The sequence below is a fragment of the Ischnura elegans genome, chromosome 6, assembly GCF_921293095.1.
Source record: "Ischnura elegans chromosome 6, ioIscEleg1.1, whole genome shotgun sequence".
Taxonomy (NCBI): domain Eukaryota; kingdom Metazoa; phylum Arthropoda; class Insecta; order Odonata; family Coenagrionidae; genus Ischnura; species Ischnura elegans.
Genome location: NC_060251.1, coordinates 52,197,484 through 52,222,144, shown reverse-complemented (window position 1 = coordinate 52,222,144; position 24,661 = coordinate 52,197,484). Strand labels below are relative to the sequence as shown.

At 37.1% G+C, this 24,661-nt stretch overlaps 1 protein-coding gene across 1 annotated transcript in view; it reads right to left on the bottom strand.

Annotated features, from left to right (window-relative positions):
• LOC124160679 (DNA polymerase alpha catalytic subunit) overlaps window positions 1-24,661 on the bottom strand; it is an 86,157-nt gene that overhangs the window by 19,401 nt on the left and 42,095 nt on the right. The window contains exons 15-21 of the mRNA XM_046536648.1: window positions 24,410-24,544; window positions 18,269-18,479; window positions 15,099-15,214; window positions 6,942-7,260; window positions 6,128-6,233; window positions 2,442-2,511; window positions 807-938 (exon numbers count right to left, since the gene is read on the bottom strand). Coding sequence (XP_046392604.1) covers window positions 807-938; window positions 2,442-2,511; window positions 6,128-6,233; window positions 6,942-7,260; window positions 15,099-15,214; window positions 18,269-18,479; window positions 24,410-24,544 — 1,089 coding nt within the window. The remainder of the gene's footprint in view (window positions 1-806; window positions 939-2,441; window positions 2,512-6,127; window positions 6,234-6,941; window positions 7,261-15,098; window positions 15,215-18,268; window positions 18,480-24,409; window positions 24,545-24,661) is intronic.

Below are 24,661 nucleotides of genomic sequence, written 5' to 3'. Positions count from 1 at the left end.
ACATAACACACCCAATCCATGCCCCTGTTCCAGAGCCATATTGTTGCACCCCCACCAGTGGTGCAGCAAGGGGGGGGGGAGTTTTGGAGGATAAAATCCCCCCCAGAGCTCTGAGAAATTTTTATGTTTAATCTATTTTACTTTATTGGAAAGGTATAACTTATGGAATATTGTTAGGTGTAATCAAATATCCCTCCAAAAGCCGTAAAACTCACCATTAATCTTAAAAAAATTTCTGGAGGGCCCCCGCAACTCCAGCTTAACCTGGTGGTTATGCAATACCCCCCGCAACCCGAAGTATTAGTTGTGCCAAAAACCCTCCCTAGCCTTAATTCTTAGCTGCCCGTTAAGGTTTTTGCCACAAAGGTATTATTTTCAAGAGGCATTTTATTTTTCTATTCTTCATTTTATGTTCCCCCATTCCTTGCGCTGACTACCATAGGTAATCAGGCATCCCTTTACCAGGGTGTCCAGCCTTTCAAAGCAGAAAAATTCATGCCTAATTCCAGGTTTTCCAGGGAAATTTTAAAACACTCAACATTACTTCAATACATTAGAATAATATAATATTTATGGATTAGTATATATGTTCCTAATTTAAAGAATTATGTGTAGCAATAGAAATTGTACAGTTAATTTATGAATGAAGCATCCCATACATCAAATGATTTTCCAAGCAATGGAAGCACTCATTGTACATTGCTTCCCTAGTAAATGTTAATTCCAATCCCAACATTGCTCATTACTCAACCAATGGCATTGTGTGGTAATTCAATGTTTTCACCGAAGACATTTTAAATACTTACAGCATAGTAGTGATCTATATGCCTCCTAATCGCAAGGATTAAGGCATTTTGGATACTCGATAAATACTTAAGAGGAGATGTGGTGCAATCAGGATTGCAACAGGATTCCAGGACAAAAGATCTACCAGATGCCTATAATAGATAAAAAATTAAATTTAGACTACTAATAGTAGAAAATAACTTTTCTGAAGAAATTATTCAATACAATTGTAAAAACTCTGGGAAATAATTGTTACATCTGTGAAACATTTGGTAAATAAGGAGGATGCCATCAATGTACAGCAGTGGCAATTTGATGTACACCTAGTATTAACAAAAGAATACAGTATTATAATTCCTCAGCATACAGTCTCTGTAACTTTGTGGCAATGAGGCCTTATCACTGCAAACATGAAAAATGTACACCAAAACATTACAGGTGTTACTACACACACCTAGGTAAAAAACTTGATACAGTTATGCACCATTTTTTTATTTATAGAGTGCCAACAGATTGAGCCACTTTTCCAGAAATAACTGAGACAGTACACAAATAAATCACAATGGCGTACTCTTTTGCTGCACAGAAGCATGTGCCACAAAAGAGTATGCCATGGCAAAATATATACTGTGGGCACACATATTCTAAGCACAAACTAAAATATCCCCTAAATCCGGACCCCTTGTTGCAACTCGATTAATCTGACAAGAGAAGATGGCAATAATCAGGTTGAAAAAATTACCTTGGTATCCCATTCGATCACAAAATCTTAAAAAATAATAGTTAGAAATAATAAAAAGATACTGCCAATCTCTCATTTAATATTATTTTTTGTGCATTTGGAGCCTTTGTCAGCGGTGTAGTTGAAGAATCAGTGTCAGGAACACCGAAAAGTAATCGTGAGGAGAATACTTTGCTGTGGTGAAAAACATATTAGTTTTGTGATAAGAGTCACTTTTTGTGTATGTCTGTGGTATTTAAAAGCATGTAATCATGCAGTGCTGTACTGTCAACGGCACAATTCGCCTCGTTTGAAGACATCCATAAAGACCTATTGTTATTTGAAAGTACGAAGCGCTAGCGCTTAGATAGTGAGCATGAACTGACAGTGCTCCCGTGTCTTTTAGGGTGAGTTCTATGTTGCTCCTGAATTTCAAAAATTGTTACACCAACGAGTGCCTTCCACGCAGACAGTATCCTCAACCCAATGTTATGAATTTAACCGAAACCATAGGAATTTGGCTCACAACAAAGAAAACTGCTGCAATATAAAGATGAATATAAGAAAAGCAGATAAATATCAGTAATATTAAATGAGTTGAAAAATGTTCACAAGTGATGGTCACATTTCCTAAATATGCACTTAGTCCTCACCCACATTTTCAGTTTCGTATGATACGATACGGTATCCATAGGGTCAGTCGAACATTTATTTGCTTAACAATATCGCAGAGGAGCATTGTGGCATTCCTAGAGGTACCCTGTCTTACATCCAATTAAAAATTATGATTTTTTCCCCAACAAAAAACTTGGCATTCTCCTGCTTCATAAAATTGATTTACCGTACCATTATTGGCACAAAATTGAGACCAACTCATACGGAAGGAAGCATTTGAAAATTATTACTAACTACCAAAAGAGAAGAATATACTCACTGTATTCCTATATGGACCATCCACTTCATTCACGGCACGGCATTTGTCATTCATGCAGGTGAATTGGAATCTAAAAATATACAAAAAGAGAATGTTAGAATAAAATTAGAAACTTCAGACTTTCAAAAGTAAAACAAACAACCATTTATGAAGAAAAACTCGTTGCAATACAAGGTCACCTCCTCTAAGAGGATTAATGCTATGCTGTCATAGCAACGTTTTCCCCGGTAAGCGTCCCTCGACTAGTAAGCAAAATACTATACTAGAATGTACATGTCAGAGCACCTTACAGCTCAACACTTCAGGATCTTTCTTCATCAAGCACTAACTTTGTATGTATAGGTTATTATTCAAAGCATTAATTCACTGTTATCACCTAAGGAGATTGTGTCATTACCCATATTACAAGGGGCATCTGAAAAGTAAGGTCACCAAAGCCTAGGCGTTGCCGCATGCAGCACTACGTAAAATATAACCACCCTGTTGGGTTTCTTGGTCCTTCCCTCTTGTTGTCGCATAAAGTTCCTCTTTAGCAGGATAATTATCAGCATAGCACCCATATGCAATGGATGTCCCGATTGCTGCTCCCATCAATCGCAAACTGTGGTTTGTCATTAACCCTTTGAGAGCCACGCAACGATATATCGTCTTTTGCAGAATACGCCAGAAGTGCCAACCAGGACATATCGTCGTCAATTATGATCCCAGTTAAAACAATGTTTTTTTTCGTTGGAATAGAAGGATCAACAACTTTGCTATTTCCACATGGTAATTTATTGAGACCGACCATAGTTTTGTTACAGCGTAACAATATCAAGGTGAAGAATTGCAGGTAAATTGACAGTATATATAGAAGGTTGGGTAGGGAAATTTCAGTGAGCTGTTGGTTAGGGAGTTGGGGAGATTAGGGGTTGGGTTTGGAGCTGGGTTAGGCATCACTGTGGGTGGTGTGTGTGGAGGGTTGGATGAGTAAGTAGGAAAGTGGAGGAAGGGGGAGCGAAAAGGGTAAAGATGGTTGTTGACAAGGTATAAGTCCTTGTGGCTTAAAATTTCCAGCTCGTCCAATGCATCTAATCTCCATCCTTTCTTCTCAAAGTGAAGAATAGTAGGGATGAAGTCACTAATGTGCCCCATGTCGATAAGATGTTTAGCAAATTGTGAATGATCTTTCCCCTGTCTATGACACATCTGGTGCTCGCCCGCCCTGATGGAAAAACTCCTCCCTGTTTGGGTGATGTAAATCATGTCACAGTCGGTGCAATTGAGGCGATATACTCCGCTCCGTTCCTCTGGGATATCCCTGTCCTTTGGCGACCCCAGCATGCTCCTCAGTGTGCTGTGGTTATAAAATGCTGGCCTTATTTTTTCCTTGGGAAGTAGTCTTTGCACTTTCAATGATGAATTCCCAAGGAAGGGAATCTGGCACCATTTAATAGATTCCTCCGGGGAAGTCTGCATTTTATATATTAGACGTCTTGCCATCTGAGTTGTTTTGCGCTGTAAAATGGTGACCACTAATTTTTCTTCGTAGCCATTGTTAACAGCAATGTCTTTTATGGTGCGGAGTTCATTCGCCATGTTACTTTCCAACATAAGAATGTGGCATACCCTATGTATCAGCGATTTGAGGGCTGCTGTTTTTTTTAATATGGTGTCTGGAGCGCTCTTGGATGATGGTGTTGGAATAGCATTGTTTCCTGTAGATGGAAAGGTCGAACTTATGATTCTTATGGAGAGGTCCAAATAATTCAGTATGCCTTCCTTCTCGGTTTCAATGATGAATTTGATGTGTTTATCCTGAGAATTGAGCAGTGTCAGAAATTGCGATAGCTGTCTTAATGTACCTTACCGTACACAAAACACATCTACGTATCGGTACCATTTTACTATGTTTTTTAGTAAGGGATTTTTACTACAGAACAGAAGTTTCTCAAAATTATCCATATAAATTTCTCCTAGGACGGGGGACAAAGGTGACCCCATGGCAAGGCCATCTAAATGTTTGTAGTGCTTGCTGTTGAAGAAAAAACTGTTTTGATTGGTGCACAATTTAAGAAGATCACACAGTTCACTAGTCACTGGGTACGGTGTACCTGCCTTGATGAGGGTATAAGTTCTGCTAATTCCACAGCTTCTTTGCTTGGGATACTCGGGAATAAATTCACTACTATGACACTAATGTACACTTATGCTGCAGCACTTGTTGTGAGAGCAGGTTTTTTTTTCATTCAATTAATATTTTAAATTGAACGTAATACCAGAATGATTTATTTTTTACCACGTTGCATTATAATTTTAATTGTTAATTGCAATGATCAACATATTTGTAAATTTTTATGACCATATGACAGATGGAAATTTCAGAACGCCACTTTTTAGTCTTACAAAACAGCTTCTTGGTGTAGTAATTTATAAGCCGCATTGTTTGGTTGCCTAAAATGAATAGACTTTCGTCTAATATTCCCTACTTTGTACTTTTATTTTTTTTATATGTAGCCCACAAAACAATGTCACTGATCGAGCAATTTGAATGGAAAGTAATTGATCACCCACCTTAACCCTCTTGAATATCATCTCTTTCCAACCGTAAAAATAGATTTTGGATGGTCGAAATTTGCAAACGACGACGACATTCAAGAAGCGGTTCTTAACTTTCTACAGGAAGTGACGGGAAGATGGCTCGAGGACGGATAACAAAAGTTTGTCTCACGGATGTGGAAAGTGATCGAGCAGAAGGACGACTACATCGAAAAATCGCTGAATGTTCAAGGTTTCTCACCATGTAATATACATTGGCAAAAAATCTCAATATCAATGAACAAAAAAAAAATGGAGACCTTACCTTTTATATGTCCATCTTAGAATGCCAAAGGTTTCCACAACATTCCATGTAGTCACCTTCAGATTGACGTTATTTTGGAGAAAAATTAGCCTACTTGTTTACTCAAGCCATGACATTGTCCGACCATGAGTGTAAGTACATACTGTATTTCTCCGAATATAGTCCCCCTCCCTAATTTGGAGACTTCAGTCTCCAGAAATAATTTTAAAAATGCGTTTGAATATAGTCCCCCTTTAATTTTACCACGGACATTTAAAAAAAAAAAAAAAAAAAAAAAAAAAAAAGGGGGGGGGACTATATTCAGACATATACCATACTCACAGCCTTCACTTCTGGTAAAATACCGTATTTCTCCAAATATAGTCCCCCACCCCCTAATTTTGAGGCTACAGTTTCGGGAAAAGTGAAAAAAATGCATTTGAATATGGTCCCTCCCTTTACTTTTACCACAGGCATTTTTGGAAAAAAAGGGGGGACTCTATTCCGACATATACGGTAAGTCTGAGGCTCACCAGCCAATTTCCTAAAAATCATTTCTACATGAAAATTGCAGCTGGAACAGAGCCGAAACTGTTGACGACCGAAGTCAAGGCACACGACAAAAACCAGGACAACATGATACTTTGTGCAGCATAAACGGTGCATGCCACAAAAATACACACACAAAAATGAAGTTGGAATGAGATTCATATTTTCGTTTAAAAATGGGAAAAAGGCATAAGGAGTCATTATTCACATTACATGAAAATGGTAGGGAGAGGTGAGAAATGTAAAATCTATGAACTCAAAATAGGATTCTGTTGTGAAAACAGAAAGTTTGAAATAAAACTATAGAACCACTTACCTTTCACATTCTCTGAAATCCACCTTTGGTCCCACATCAAAATTTATTGAGTTGCAGATTCCATCTGAGGGCAAAACTGGTCGCTGAGTAAACACTGGGTCCAGCCCTGTTGAAATCATAGAGATAAACCTTTAAGTTATTTCTAAAGATGACAAATAAGCGTCAATTTCAAAGTTTTTTAAACTTGTCATCTTATTATGGACTTTTTCTAGAGTTAACCTCAGTATTTTACCAATCCATTCATTGAATTACCTAAATAATACCGATAAGTGTGTCCACTAGAGTTAAGACACAAGTGTACACAAGTTAAAAAATTATAAGTCAAAAAGCTGTAATAATGGGATCTCATACCAAAAACCATATGGGACGATTTTAATCCCTCATCATAACCTACATACCTCAATAAAACTTAAATAATGTCACTTTTTTCCTCAAAACATTATGCTTTGAAACTCCATAAATATCATAATAACAGCTAAATACCATTAATTTTCATGAATAAAAAGTTATTTGTGAAATTTCATAGAGCTTTCTGAAAATTAATACGTCAAATTAAAACTTCCTACGACTTTAAACACCAAAATAACTAAAATGCTTTATGAGAAAATTTGCAAAGAAAACCTCTTCTCAAAAAATCTCATGCAAATTAACATTGAAAAACTTGTGGATAAACCAAAAACATTTTTTAAGAAAGTTCATTTTAATTTTTATAAGACTAATTTCTTTAAACATAAAGTCAAATAATTTGATTATATAGGTGACTTCACCCAACTATCCTTATCTACATCTTATTGATTAGAAAAAGACTACAGACCTAAGCACACAGCAATACGGTTGGCATCCATTCCAGGAATTGGCTGGCACAACCTTGACACAACAGGATGTATTTGTTGAGCAAGGTAGTAATGGATATCCACAGACAATGCCATAGAACTGTCCTGAGACAACTGACGCTTAGTTAACTCCTCAGGATGATATGCTCGCTGCGCAGAGGAGTTTTTCGTGCCATCCTCACATATAACATATGGAACTGTATCGCCACGCAAGAGAGGCCGAGTACCTGCTTCTGCATTATAACGTAAAGCCACTTGCACATGTGCCATTGACTTAGCATCAGCATAAGTTTCCGGGCTCTGAAAAGACAGAAATTACAACAAATTTATACAATACAAACTTATACCAGGAATGAATCTAATTTCCAATTGCCTACCAAGGATTTATTCAACAAATTTCATGTTTTGCAGGTGAATAAATTTCAACAGGATTTTTTTTCAATAGTAAGGAAGGCCAAATCATACCCTTATTTAGCACACTAAAACTACACAAAGAATTTTTGCAAGTGGTTAGCTATAAGAATTAATTATCACCTATAAATGAATTTATCAGTAAACTTAGCCAGAAGAAAAACATTTTAAATGCAATGATATCCTACAGAAAATTGACTTCAAAACAACTGAGTAACCCTTTCATCGTAAATCCAACTCAATGAAGCTGATCTTCAATACATTCACAGCAGCTTTATATACGAACCCTCTGGAAAAATTCATAGCAGTAGCAATAACCAGTTCCCTCCATTTTCTTGAAAATCTAAACAAATTGCATCCCCAGCTAGCACATTATAAGTCATTGAGATAAGGTGAAAGGAAGAAATTAGGAGGGCACTTTCCTTAGCTTTTTTTTAGAAGTGAAATATTAATGTGCTTTTTTTTATTGCAAGTTATTTTATTACATTTTGGTTGCAAATGAATGTATTAGAAATTTTTAAGCAACAAAATTGTTAAAAGTGTTATTTGACTATGATGCCTTTCGTTAACCAGTGCCGGAATGGCATTCTGGCACGTACCGTGACACCCCTGCTCGTAAGTGCATCAGAAAAAAATCATCATTTGTTTTTCACAGAAAAGATGATTTTTTCCACACTATTTTTATACCTGTTTTTTTGTAGATTTACATAATTTGTTTTGTCTATATAACCCAATGTAAAAGTCTTAGTGCTGTTTTTGGTGTTAGCTAAATAAATATGTAAATAAAAAATACTGCTGTCCTTGATGGAAGCCAACTCCCTACCTCCCTCTTTCCTAACACTATCCTGCTTACTCCTAATATATGTGAAGGGTGTTTCCGGATGAATCAATCAGTAATACTTCAGGAGGTGATAGGGGAGACAATTTTAAGCGTTTTAGTCCATGAACATGGGGTCACAACTCCTTAGTTACTGAGCTATGTTAACACGAACAATTTTTTTGGATGCACTTTACAGTTACCACAAAAACAGTTTTTCTTGGGCATTCAGCCTTTTCGGCATTTTATTTAATACTCTGGAGTTTTATGCACAAAAATAATAAAGATTGGACAAAAATTGAAGATAGTAATTGTCTGAAACAATTAGCTATATTAAACGAGAGATTTGAGTAAATATCAACCCAGCTAGCACATTATAAGTCGTTGAGATAAGGTGAAAGGAAGAAATAAAGAAGGCGCTTATCAACTAACCCACACAGCACACTCAAAATTTATACCGTATAAAAGTTGCATAAATGGATAGGTATAATATGCAAATAATATTCCGTCGATTATGCACATAATATGCGAATATTATGCACATAATATTTAAATATTATGCCGCCGTAAACTATTACTATAATATTGACATAATATGTATATTATTACATTGTTAGTAACATTTCATCGTTAATTATGATTCATATAAGAATCATAAATCAGCAGCCACCCAGCAAACTCAAAAATCCTATTCAGTATAAAAGTTGCATAAATGGATAGGCATAATATGCAAATAATATTCCGTCGATTATGCACATAATATGCGAATAATATGCACATTATATTTAAATATTATGCCGCCGTAAACTATTAATAATATTGACATTATATGCATATTATTTCGTTGTTAGTAACATTTTATCATTAATTATGATTCTTATAAGAATCATTAATTAACGGCCACCCAGCAAACTCAAAATCTATTCAGTATAAAAGTTGCATAAATGGATAGGCATAATATGCAAATAATATTCCGTCGATTATGCACATAATATGCGAATAATATGCACATAATATTTAAATATTATGCTGCCGTAAACTATTAATAATATTGACATTATATGTATATTATTTCGTTGTTAGTAACATTTCATCGTTAATTATGATTCTTATAAGAATCATTAATTAACGGCCACCCAGCAAACTCAAAATTCTTTTCAGTATAAAAGTTGCATAAATGGATACGTATAAAATGCAAATAATATTCCGTCGATCTTGTTCATAAAATTCGAATAATATGCACATAATATTTAAATATTATGCCGTCGTAAACTGTGATTGTATCCGTAAAAATCGATGATCATACATCCTCTGTATAAAAAAAATGTGAAAAATTATGTTTTAATATATCACTAACAATTTCGTATCGTTCGCAGAATACTCCGCAATTATTATTATTGTTTTATTTTCCACACCGGCATACTCCGGTCTGGCGAGGTAGTCAGCTTGGTAGCCATATTGCCGTTGCGTTTGTTAGCATTGTTAGCAGTTGTTAGTCATTGTTAGTGTTGTTAGTTGTTGCCGTAGCCATATTGCCGTAGTTGGGTGAATTGAACGTAAATTGAAAAATCTAAGATTAATGAGGAAAAGATGGGTTTACGGAGCTATTTTATGTCACAGTACTATTCTGGTAACGCATATACGATAAGGAATAATAAACTTCATGGTATGAAGAACAGGACTTTATTTAAAATCAAAGTAAGTACACGTGAGTCGTTGTCGTTTGTCATAGGGTTTGCAAGCAAATCTGAAATTATTACGCTCCTAATTTTGAGAGTTATTCCCAGTTTTTAATTACCTAAATGTATATATTATGACGGTACTTTTTCAGTCAGAGTCCCAGCTTGAAAAGTGAAGGAAGGCTATTCCAAGGAAAGACGAAGTTTTGGCACTTAGGTACTGATCCAGGTTGTGAGCTGCACTTTCGCCCTGAAGATATCACATACTTGATGATATATGCATATAATTATTTTAATTTGTGATTATTAGTGACAATATATGATCTTTATTGTTTCTGAGTGTATTTTCAAGAACGGCTTGCTTACATCGTTAGCGTGATTGCTCGCCACAACTCTATAAGTCATAGACAATTATGCGATTAGAAGACCTTTTAGTGGTTTGGAATCACATTTTGGACCATTTATAATACATTCGTTAAGAAAAGACCGTAGATGTTCAACCATGCGGATGTCATGGAAGGAATCATCGCGAGTGTTGTGATTGTGAATTCGTGTGACATACTTTGTGCTTTTTAATCTCAATTTCATGAGTAACGATTATGGAAGGGTGAATGTTTGCCTTTAGATGTCATTTACATGTTATTTCAACCAAATTTGCGATGATATAGGACTCCTAACTGAATGTTTGAAAATTTGTGATACAACGCTGAAGGTAGGAGGATTGTGCCCTGTTTTAGTGCAATGTACCTATGGTGTCTCTAGATGAATGATTTATTAAATTTCTCCTCGTTTCCAGAAATCACTTTTTATTTATGTAATTTTCGAATATAATGTAACTGCATATTATCACACATCAACGGTATAAAATGTGCATAAAAGGTACGTAGATATGGTATATATGTGCATAATATGCAACTATATGGCAGCCCACATCAATGGAATAAATCATGCATAAAATGTACATAAAAGGAGCATAGAAATGGTATATATGGGCATAATATGCGCATATATTTTAGGCCACATCCATGGTATAAATTTTGCATAATATGTACATAAAAGGTGCATATAAATGGTATATATGGGTATAATATGCGCATATATATAGCCACATCAATGGTATAAATCGTGCATAATATGTACATAAAAGGAGCATATATATGGGTATAATATGTGCATATATATAGCCACATCAACGGTATAAATTGTGCATAAAATGTACATAATATGTGCATATAAATGGTATAATGTCCTCATAAATTGCGATATATGCGCATAATATGCGGAATATATGCACTGATGGAATGGCATAATATTTGCATATATACGGAATATATGAGGACATTATACCATTTATATGCACCTTTTATGTACATAAAAGGTGCATATATTCCGTATATATGCAAATATTATGCCATTCCATCAGTGCATATATTCCGCATATTATGCGCATATATCGCAATTTATGAGGACATTATACCATTTATATGCACATATTATGTACATATTATGCACGTTTTATACCATTGTGGTGGCATAATATTCGCATAATATTTGAATATTATGTGCATATTATTCACTTTGTGCTGTGTGGGAAGCTTATTATGGGTTTCTTACGGCCAGGCAGACTAACATCCAGAGTAATGACAAAATGGATGCCAAACCTTCAGCACTTCCGTAGGTGTTGTTTAGATTCCATCGTTTTTGAGCATTCATTAAGGGATTTATGTGCAAGAATAATTTTTCCATTCTTGGCACTTATATAATATGAGTAGAAATAACATTATACTGCCATAATTTGAAAATCATTCACATGCATGAACTGATGGCGAAACGACAGTCGTAAGAAAAACACATAATTTCACAAGAATAGCGACGTAGAATAATATAAAAATGCCGGAAGGAATCTTTAATATACCAATTGTAGTCATCAGGTTATCAAGCCATAAATTAAAATTCATAAATGTTAAATTGTGTGGACCTTGAATCATTTCAGTTTTCCATGCACATATCAGACGATTTTTTCTACGTAATTGGATTTTAAAGTGATAACTACACCATTGTCTTACATCAGCCATCGTGGTGTAGTGGTTAGAGTACAGAGCACCAGTGACATAGGTCGTGCGTTCCATTCTCCCTGATGTTATTTTTTTTTCCGCCACAAGGATAAAGCACTTATATTATGCTTAATATTACGGATGGGTTGAATAGTAGATTTCTCGAATTCGAATATCGAATTCGAATATCATCTCATTGCTCGAATATTCGAATACCTCGAATTTCGAATACTAAACGATGAATGTGAAAATGTTTGACTAGGTCACCTATGCAGCAGGAAACCCAGGATTTTGGCGAGTAATTGTGATTGCCCTTAAAGGATTCAAACAGGAATTTAGCTAATTAATGGAATATTTTAATTTTATGTAAACAGTATGGTAGTTTCCTTCAATAAAGAAAACGAAAGGCATTGATAGTGATTCGCTACCCACCATTACTGTATTCATAATATACAAATTATTTCGTTCTAGAAATACCGGTTTAGACCAATGGCAATGGTCAATTTTACCTCATTTGAAAAAGGACAGATTGGTTCCGATGCGATGCCACTCCACGTGACATCACAGGGACCTAGTTTCTACACGAGAGGATAGGAGTTTCACATTGTCTGAGGTTACCAATGCATGCATGAGGCACAGAGCTCAGGGAAACATGTCTTAATAATCACACAGTCTGTTCGATAAGGTATTAATAATCCTTATTTAAGCCAAGTGCTACCAGCTAGCATGGTACTCGGCTACCTGCTAGCATCCTGCGTCGTAATAGCGCTCAGAGCCTCGCCCCAAGGTCACCTCACTTGCGGCAGCGGGAACCAGAACGACGTCACGCGGAGTTTTTCCCGGCATTCATTCTTACCCGTCGCGTTTTCGCGCGCTTGAAAATTTTCACTTTTAATTTAATCGCGAAAAATAGATAATGTCTTATAAAACTCTAAAAGCGTAAAATACGTACTTCAGGAGTATTAACATTTCGATTTAGGGAATAGAAAAATAATAGGCAACCACCCTATTTCAGCATTACGCCAAAATGCTAAGCCTCCGTCGTATTTCTTCGTCTTCCCGGTATTTATTTTCATGCGTAAAATGCTTAAATAAAGTCAGAAATATGTCGTGTTTGGTCTTATTCTTTTTTAAATTACGCGCACATTACTAATATTTCAATCCAATAAAGGTGTAATAATAATTGCCGAAAGTCATTGTTAGACACCTTTCGGTCTAGTAGATGACTCATGCAGCAGTTGACCTCCAGAAAGGGGGAAATTCGATGCAGGTTGGTAGAAAAAGGTCAGCGGGTGAGAAAAGGGAGTGGGCGCGAGACATGTTTTTATTTTTCTCGCGTAACTTGATATTTTTTCGAAGCTAAGGTCTTCGTAATACGATCCCTGAACGAGCCGGGACCTTTTTTTTTATTTCAGGGAAGAGGAAATCGTCGGAGGGGGTGGGGCGAACGCTGAATGGAGGGGGATAGCGGATCGTGGGAAATTCACCAATGTTGCTATCCCACGGAACTGAGGTTCTCCTGATGGGGGACACCTGGGATTTTCGGATTTTTTTCATCTGATCAATTTCGGTTCCCCACGTCTAACTCTTTCACCGCTCAAACCCGCGAATTTGATGTATTTCGTCTACTTGCCTAAAACGGCGCTGCATGCACTAAACGACTAGAGTTCTCATTTTTCCGAGTCAACTACCAACGACGTGCGAGCGACAGTGTATGACGTGAAATTCAAAGTATTCGAGGTATTCGAGACGGTACCTTTGGCATAACTATTCGAGATCTCGAATATCGAATACTTTCTAGTATTCGAGGTATTCAAGTATTCGCGGATACTATTCGCACATCTCTACTTTATATCTTCACTACCGGTCGCTTGCAGTTATTAGTTTTTTTTCTATTTACGGGAAAATCTGTTATCAGTTGTTAAGCCCTTATAAAGACTCGCTTAACCTGGATCCGCCCAATGTAACAAAAATGTCACACCCAGTATCGCTCCACTGTAATGGCTCTTGCATCGCTCGAGCACAGTACATTGTTGTGTTTTATACATACTTTATTAGAAAGAGGAAGCTAAGTGCTTCAACAGGGCAAGAATTGTCAAGTGAGAGTGAAGAACTATCCTTAGAGCACCCCTGGTACTTAGGCACCTTCCCAAGACACAAAAAATAGACGTTCGCTTTGTGTAAGTATTTAATTTTTTCATGATAAATGGTACTGTGACATAAATGTCACATTGGGCGGATCCCTATGCAAATCTTAAAAGTTGCGAATTTTATGCTCTAGTGAGAATTTATTGTAATATCAACGTTTTTTCCTTCGTATTTTCGCCAAATGATTTATTATTTATCAATTAATCGATAAATTTGCAAATATTAACTTTTATTTCCGCAATTACTTTCAATTAAAATTTTTAATATTAGTGATATTGATAGGTCAGAGATATAACACTGCGTGAAGCCAAAGAGCTTCCGGAAAATGAAGACTTGACGACGTATAATTAATATTCGTTGAGCTACTAGAAGCAGTAGTTGTCACTGATGACGACATTGCGCGTGTAGAAAGTGTAGTACGCTGTTCAGCCGCCTTTGGCACTCCATCAGAAGTGACTTACGTTGCCTGAGGATATTTGACGGCATTCCTTACCTATTCTTCCCTAACATCTAACCCTTGCCTTATATTACTTAGCTTACGATAAGCAGCTTATCAATTTTCTCCGTAAGAAAACCATAAGAAACGGTTAACTCTCTTACTTTGTGCTACCTGGGTCTCTCCCATTGGCCTTAAATCTATTAACAAATTATATATTCACACTCCTCTTCTATAAATGGTATCTCCTCTAAAAATGTGTTCCCAATAACAAACAGAGGATATACTGCCTTAATTTTTCCATCACCCCTCACAAAATGTTGAAGAAAAAAATTATGACGAATGAAGTACATAGGAGGGAGGAATTTTCACAGCAAAATTTTTATTTAAAAAAATGATTGATAGCTTTTTGCACTTCAAGTCCTGATCATTTTCTCTGCTATAATAGTAAAATTTTCAAGATTTTGCACCATTCCATGAAATGAAGAAGGGGGTAGGAAAAGATATGATACCAATACAAACAAATGCTCAATTTTGAGGGGATCAAACAAACCCTATGCCAGCACAATTTGACCCCAGCAAAATTATACTACCTTCGTAAGCTGCTTGGTGATTATAAGTTTATGAATTGGTATCTTCCCAGCTTCAAGGTCCTCTTTCAAGGCTTCTAAATAGGATACTATCTTGCTCAATCTATCATCCAGGTCAGCTAAAACAGAGACAAAAAAATATTTTTCTAATGAAGTACAAATTAAAACCACTATAACAATAAAGGCAAAAATTTATGATGAATAAAAACTTAAAATGCCCTTAAAAAATCCATTCATTTTCAATTGAGGAGTATGGAAAAGCTTATTTCCAGCTTTTAAATTTTGATGCTGTAATAAACTAGAGATGAGTCCATTCCCGTAACCAGTTCTCGGCACTGCCGGTTTGTGGCCTAGAGAACCGATAGCATAAATTCGGTACTTTGAAACATGAAACAGCAGTGAGGATTTAAATTTGGTTCCAAAATCCAAAATGGTCTGCATCGTATTCAAGGCCAAAAAGTTTAAAACAGATTAACGCATATAAAATTTTCTGATTGCATGACATCCACATTTTTTTTCTTTTGAGAGTTGCCCGCCAACATGCATTTAAGGGTTCGTCAGTTTGTCACTCTCGCCAACATTGTAACATTCAATAGCCATAAGGTCGCTTTCCAACGAGCAAACCTGTCCACGGCACAGCGCCGTTCTTTCAACTTCCCATAGGTCTCTATGGATGTCTTGAAACGAGTCGAATTGTGCCATTGACGGCATGGCACCTGTTTCAATCCCGCCTCGAGATGCGCATTATATGGCATGAATTACACACAATTTCTACATTGAGGCCACTTTCAGACAAAATGACTTTTCGCTGGACATGGTTCATGTAAAATTCAGGTGGCTTTCAGAGAAAACAACTCACTACAATGCCATGTGCCATGCCATTAACGGCGGCCGATGGAACATGTTTCACGTGAAAGTGGTCTTACGATTGAATCATGTACATATACAGTTATTCTTCAACACACGAGCAAGATGCGTTCCGAGAGCTTGAATGTATGGTGATACCCCTACACAAGGCATCAAGAAGTGGGGCTATCCTGCAGAATAAAACACCTAATTACAATTTTAGCGCGTAAGAGATGACTGATTAGAGCGTAGAGCACAAGAGTGTATGGTGCACCCTATGAATTGGAACACAGCCTAAATGATATTTACCCTGCATGAATGCAATCATATTGAACCCCTGGCACTATGGCAGTCAATAAAGAATTTTGCAAGAAAAATTGCCCCAGGGATACATCTATTGGTTAATGGATTTTTAATGGGCAAACTGTTTAGCACTAGGAAAAAATCTCTAGCTGGATATGTTACAAATCATCAAAACAGGCAAAATTGAATCTGCCACTGCCCAAAACACCCATATACAGTGGAACTTGGTTAGTACGTTCCTCCTTAGTACGTTTTCCTCTTTAGTACGGCGATTTCCCTCGGTCCCGGTACCATCCGAACAAAATACAGGTAAAAGAATTTGGTTAGTACGTTTGAAAAAATTGCGCTTTCCTGGTTAGTACGCTCAATTGCTTGCCGTGACGCAACCCGCAATTCGTTCTCTAGTGTCTTCTTAAGGGTCGCAAGCACCTGAATTCATGATTTAATTTATTATTATTAGCCAATAACATTCTTCCATTCATTCCACATCTCTTTCTTCTACCGTAATTTATCCAAATGCATTTCTGAATTCTTGTGACGTGCTGAATAATAAAATGCGGCCATTTTTCGGGAATGTCTGACTATGAAAAACTACAGCCAATAAGAAGCCCCAATTTTCCCCACCCCGAGCTCCTCACCTTCTGTTGCCTTTGGAGCGCTTGGGAGTGCCCACTGCTGCGCACCAAGTTCGTGAGTGGGCAATTGTTGCTATTGCACGAGTTATCATGATGATGAAATGAGTCTTAACGGTATTAGACAATTCCCACATTATCTAAAGCAGTGCTGCTCCATAAACTCGACATCGTGCGTATTTGCTTGACTACTGTTGCGGGAGCAGACGATCCTCTGGATCTCCACGCAAAGCTTAGCTTAAAAATCCTTGATCTCGGAACGAAAGCAGACGACATTAGACAAATTTTGAAAGTAAATTTCAACTGTTTAATATAAAATTTTCTTGTAATTACGTCGTAATCTAATAATCTTGCGTGTCATCAGTCGATATATCGATCGATTTTACAATCGAAATGGTATAATTCCAGAAGCGAATGTCTACGGCTGTTGCCGTAATTTGAAAGTCAATATAATTTTGCCTAATTTTTATTATGTTTAAAAAACCAGTTGACTTACTCCGGGTTGTTGTTATATTCTCCGAGTACGCTGTGAGAAAGAAAAATGACTTGTCTTCGCTTGTCTGAGCTTCACTCGTCCTCGTTCTGTAAATATATATAGGATAAATCACGGGAGATAGACGCCGTAATCATGGAATCTCCGGGATGTCCATGAAAAATTGCGATTTTTATTCACATGGTATTGTTTTTCATGGTAGCGCTCATTTTCTTGATTTTAAATGTGAAAAGAGTTCAGGAAGGCGATCCTATGAGAACTACCGATAGTAATTGTAATTATGACGACTTTTTCACTGATTGCAATAACCCCGACTGCTATTATTTACTTTCCTCGTTAGTACGTTTTCCTGGTTAGTACGTTCATTTTTCGTGGTCCCTTCAGAAACGTACTAACCAAGTTCTACTGTATTTACTTTCCTTATATTTATAATGATGGTATGACAGGAGTTTCAAGAGAATCAAGGAATTGTTAGAGGAGGCCACTAGTAGGAAGTTTTGCAGCCGGGCCAGGATGAGAAAATCCAGAAGACGAATTATGACGACGACTACAGGGTGAGGGAAGGGAATGCCCCTGGTACTTGAATCAACTCCTTCATTAGCTATGAAGACAAATCTAGAGCAAGGTCTATTCGTTTAAGCATTGATTGGACTTGCAGACAGGAATTTTGTAAAACAGAATCTAATTTTAAAATTAATTTTTCAAAAACTTTTAGCACACAAAACAAAAAGACAATTATATGCAAATAACAATAAAAAACAGTAAAATAATAGGAAATAGTAAATAATAACATGGCCAAAGTGCACTGAGAACAAAGGAACCAAGCAATCATAAGGAAGAAAAAATTTCCGTTAACTATCTGATCAAAACCATAATTTTAACATCTAAATCCAACTTACCACTCTGACCATCAGCTCCTAAGAGCTGAGCAACAACATATTTCCCAGCTTCCACCGATATACGGGACCAGTCACGACGTACTATGTCCAAGCCCTTCAATTCCATGCGCCTAACCATCTGCTGTCCTTTTTGTTCCAACAAAAGAGCAGCATACTTCTTTTTCTTCAACAGCAGCATGCGTTCAAAAACACCATCAACTTCCAGTTCCACCTAAATCAAATATCAAACTAAAGATTATAAACAAAATGGGACACATTACTCTAGTCAATATCTATAATTAAAATGAGGCAATAATAAGTTGGAATTTAAACATTCATATTTTAAGGATGATAATTGTGAACCTATTCACTGAATCACTAGATTATTTCTGACCAAGGAAATATTTATTAAGCTAGAAATGAGTTAAAACTCTACACTTACAAGGCATGTAGTTTTTCTCAATTTCCTAATATATCATAAAAAATAGGTATTCGAAAATATAACTGGTAACAGGATTTATAACAGACCTTATATGTATTATGCAACAGCACCCAAATTCTTTTCATAGCAGATATGCTAGCACGAATTTAAGTTAATTTCAGTTGTGAACTTCTCATTTAAGGCAAAATAAGGATATGAGTGGTTTTGTGGAAGTATGTACCTATTTCCACCTACTTCCCCTCAAGCCACCTCACTAGGTGCTGTGCAGTGGCAAAGTCCCTTATTGCCCAGGAGAAAAAACAAATTCCAGCACCAATACGTTCAAAAAAATATCTCTTATACTTTATCATACCTGTATGACGTTGAAGCATAATGACATTCTCTATGCTGCTCAGAAAGATATTTGTTCTAAATTGCTGATGCAATATATGCCTATCATCTAGCCTCCAAGTCTAGCGTCTCCCAACCTAGTTTTCGGAAAGGCTGTGTAACCCTTACTGTGAGTTTTTGATTGATTTGATAGCACATCTTTCCCAATGTATTTCACTATGTAAATTAAATCATTCTGTGCTGCTTCCCATATGATGTTCACATTGTAATTGAGGTGTACCCAGAGGCAATTCCATGATCTCTATGATTTGAATAAAATGTTAACCAATCTAGCACCTCTATTCCCTTTTCCATCGAAAGGCCTTCCTACTACAAGTCTCATGAATCCTAGCTCCTTCAGGCCTCTGCTATCAATTAATAAAGACCAGCCCGAAAAATTAGAGAACAGGGTTCCCACTCTACCTAAATAATGAATTTCACGGTTTTTTTCCAAGTTTTCACGGTCTCAATGTCGTCAAATTCATGGTCCATTTATAAGTGAAAAATAGGACAATCACCGGCCATATATTAACTAAAAATTAACTTACGCGACGTACGCCATACGTAAGAGACATATAATGTAAAAGCAGCAATAAAAAGTGATATCTGTTATGATGCCAACGTTTGGGAAATTCAGGGCCAACTTTAGGCCCAACCCAACCACGCTCTTGCCCGGATGCCGAATACCATGGCCTCCTTTAATATGCGAATGCCCTTAGGACCTTCTTCCATCTGAACACCGGAAGTCCTTTTTTAATTCCTCGTGCCTCCGAGAGACTTTTTTGTGCACGTTGTAATTACCGCACAGTAACCAAATTTCCCTTACCCAGTCTTTCTGAGATCGCCAAAAATGTAATAAATCAAAAAATCAACTTCATATCATTACAGTGGAACCTCAATCTATCGGTTTTCAGGGGGATGGACAAAAAAAACGATGATGGCGGGAAAACGATCGATGCAGGAATGTTTGGATAGGTTGCCTATGTCCCAGGAAACACAGGATTTTGGCGCGTAATTATGATATTTGTTAAAGGATTAAAAGAAGATTTTAGCCAATTACAGGAATACTAGTACTTTATCGAGACACTTAGGTCATATTGTTGATTCGAATAATACCTCTTTCAAATATCCTGCCATATAAATAGCCATGAAAGTTTTTGCTCTAAAGAGAAGCCAACTTACACATTCTTTTCTAATTATCGTAGCGCCAAATGAGTAGATGAATTCGGATTGTTAGTAGGGAGAAACAAAATATCTTGAGAAGATATCCCTTCCTCAGTAACTCTTACAACTGAGACTTATAATATAACTCGTAAATTGATAACTGATAATAACCTGATATCCTGTTTTCGGAAAAATGCCACATTAACTGCCGAAAAGCTCAGCTATGAGGATATGGAGTTTCGCCAGAAATCATCATTGTATTTTTCCAACTATTTTCTAGTTTAAATGCTTAAATAATGTTAGAAATACGTCGTGTTTGGTCTCATTTTTTTAGAATTACGAGCACTTTACAAATATTTCAATCTAATAAAAGTATAATGCCAATTGCCGAAATTCATTATTAGACACGTTTTGGGCTAATAGGTGATTCATGCAGCAGTTGACCTCCAGAAACTGGTAACTTTGAAGCAGTTACGCTGAAAAAGGTCAGTGGGTGAGAAAAGGGAGGCGCGCGTAACACGTGTCTATTGTTCTCGTGCAACTTGATATTTTTTTTGAAGCTAAGGTCTTCGTAATACGATCCCTGCACAAGCTGAGACCTTTTTTTTTATTTCGGAGAAGAGGAAAGCTTCAGAGGGGGGAGGCAAATTCTGAGTGGAGGGGGATAGTGGATCTTGGGAAATGCGCTAATGTTACTATCCCATGGCACTCAGCTTCTCCCCATAGTAATCTCCTGGGGGTGTCTGTCATTATTAGCCACAAACAACACTTAGTAAACACTTCGTCTCATTTTCGTTAAACGATGTATGTGGGAAAATTATATGACAGGACCGCGATCTTCAAACGATCCAAACGAGGTGAGCGTAGTCTTTTCAGAGCTATTGCCATAAATTGAAAGCCTATATGCTGTAGAAATGTTTCCTTACATAAAATTCCAATGGCAAACTCATATTTCTAAGCATATGGCATGTGCCCTAATTTCGTGTGGGAACCGAACTTCGAGTTACAAATCAGATAATTTTTGTAAATGGTTCATTCTGGGTCCGTTAGAAATGCAAGTTATTTCATTCGTCCTTTTTCGAATACAAGTCCATCACAAGCTATCACTGAAATTGAAACACCTAGACAAAATAACAGACTTCCGCCATAAAAATGGAAAATATCGGTCAATGTGTCGTCATATAGTACGGACCAATTACTACACTTCAAATATTCGTGTGTAGAGAAATGCATAGACTATGAGTTGGCGCGTGCCTGACCGTGAAACATGATTAACATACCGAATTTGCTCAGTAAATCGTAGTATTATTAACTAGATTGAGATATTTTTAAAGTTTCATGGCGAAATTCAAGGCTTTTTCCAGCTTTTTTCACAGTGGACGAAATTCACGGCTTATTCACGGTTTAAGGTTTTCACAGTTGAGTGGGAACCCTGGAGAAGATCTGGTTAGGTAAGGGACACCTTAGTGTTGTGAAGACTGATACAGAAGACTCTCGTTATTACGAAGTTCACTGGACCGAAAAACCGGAAGTTCGTTATAACGAAGATCGCATGAACGTGTTTCGGAATCATCGAAATAAAGTGTATTACATACGCGATTAAATCACGCAGAAATATACGTAAACAGGAAAATTCGTTTCAGTATCTCTAAAGAAAAATGCAGCATGACACAATCGAGGGTTGATATCTTCCTGAATACAGTAAGCCCGATATACGAACTAGATGCATTCCAATACCTTATCCCTAAGTTAATAAACCCACAGTCCGGCCGCCGAGAAATTTTCGATGACGGGCAGAATGGTCTACGTCAGGGTAGGGGGCAAGGCTGCCAGGTAAGAAAGGGAAGCACCTACAAAGGGTTCCGTGAAGAAAGGAGCCGGAATGGTCGATGAGCGTGAAGGACCCAGGGGAAGAATCACTTGTTTTGGTGGATCAGGCTTATTTCGGTGCTCCTTATGCATTTGACAACGTTGTATGACTAGGCGAGAGTGTAAGGTGCGTTCGGGGGATAGCGTTTGGCTATATATCATGCTGGCGAAGGGTTATCCACCCCTCGTGTTGTGCCGTCATCGGGCAACTCTCGCTGGCCGGACTGTATGCAGGGCATCGAGGAGTACGGTTATCCTGCAGAATGCAACCCTGCATCACACTTACGCGCTGACTCACGATCGTGACGAACTGATCTACCTGGGCGTGCGACGCAACCAGAGCCGAAAATATAGCTCCCTGCGGTGACGAAAAACGGGCAAAACGCTGAACAGTTCCTAAATTCACTCCGGATTCTGTGATACTTTGTTCAGAATTTGCCCACTGTGAGAATTCCCCAACGCCATACCGCATAGCAATGGCCAAATGGGAAGTTGCCCATTCGAAATTTGAATTTTTTGAATGCTCGTACCTCTAAATATTCGTAAATCGAATGTGCGTAGGAAGAGGACTAACTGTACGTCCAATTTATGAGCGTTTATGAGTGGATCATCATGACTTCAGAAGAATGAAGCTTATTATAGGATGTTGCGAGTAAATTGAATAAAGAGCCATAGTTGGCGCTCTTGGGCACAGTACACGAGAAGAACTTAAACGTCGCACGATTATTAACACGTAGTGCAGTGAACATCCACCTAAATGCCATTGCTTGTGATTGAAACTTCGTAATAAAGTTATATTTGTGACCGCTCGGACCAGGACTATAGTTAATAATTTCATAAAAATGAAAATTTCGTAAAACGTTTCTTTCACTGTAGCTTGGATACGCCTTTTCGTCAGGACCAACAATTCGCTTCGTAATAACGAGGACTTCGTAATAACGCTGTTCGTATTAACGAGAGTCTACTGTAACCTTTATCTATCAAGGGGGAGGGCCACAAGGAGTTTCAGCAAGCCAAATATAATACATAAAATGAGGAGGAAAACCTTGATTTGCATTTTGCGAGAACACAATACACAAAAAATTCCCATCTTTGTTGTTTCAATATGAGTACTTTCTGATATCAGCTACCCTAGCAGTTAGTGTCAACAATTCCTGTAAGGGAATACATATCATTCTTCAGAAAATATTTAAAAATCATGAAAGATTGACTATGCCGACCTAGGCTCTTTCGACAAATGCAGTATTATCTTGGAAAATCAGTGAGTGCCTTAAATTGGCTAACAGAAAGTACCGCAGTAAAACCACAAAAGATACAACGAATTTGTTGGGACCGAAAAAACCATGACTTTGCTCATAGAGTTTATATTACTATAGGAGGCTCCACTAAGGAGCAGTGGCCGTGAAACCAGTCTCCATGCATTCATTTGCACTCCCACTTTAGTCACCAGTGGTGCAAAGATCGGTATGTGTCAATGTATTTGGCTTTGAATTCCCTTGAGAATTCTGAGTGAATATATACTGTTGTGGTCCAGTGGTGCTCAACTAGTTCTGAGATTCAGTCTCTTCTTTGGTTCCTTTTCTTTAAATATTTCTTTTTTACTTCTTCACAATTATTTTCACGATTTTCACTGAAATTTTCACTTTTACTGGGCGAGGATTTTTTGTGCTCATACAGCATGTTTTCCCAAATTTTGTCATAGAATTATTTTATTTCCTTGTTGCAATACGATGCATTTTTGAAATACACATGTACTTGGATTCCTGGACACCCATGACTCGCTTTGTGCAAGGGATATGTTACTTGAGGTCTTTGCGCTATACGAATTTTCATTATACCACAGCATTTTAACATCGGGAAGATAGGGATGCGTTCCCAGAAGCATAAGTGCTGGGTATCGAATTTTTTATAAACCATATATACTCCCATAAATACCCTTAGAAAACCTTATTTATACAAACATTTACAGTTTAAAATATCTTTAAAGATAGTAGGCACCTATTAAAAGACGTTTATTCTCGTTAAAATAAATTTGTACATGCTTTTGAATTTCCCACAATTCCAGCGGGTGGCCTAACATCTACGAAAAATAGCATGCTATCTCAGGGGCTCGTAATGCATTGCCGGCAGTTGACGAATTTTCAAATCAGTCTAAAAACAATTCTTAGACTGGTTTTTTAGATTGTTTCACCAAGGCCCTTTTGTTGCTCATCCAAATAAAAGAAAAATGCTACTTTGAATACCATTTCATTTCTTGAGGAGTCAGTAAATGATAAATCATAACTGACTTTAATGGAATCTATGCAGAAAGCACTTGCCTGGCGATACATTTTATTGACCTCTCCTTTAATTTTTCCACCCATCTTCAAAGCACCTTCGTAATCTCCTTTGTATTTGGTATCTATCATTACTGAATCAGTATCTCCATAAACCACTGTCAAGCTTAATTTTTCCTGTAAAAATAAAAAATACACTTTAAGTAATGAATGAAAGCAGTGGTGAAGTATGCATATAAAATCAAATATTTGAATGGGGAAATTGCACAACTAAATGTACGTGTTTAACAAGGT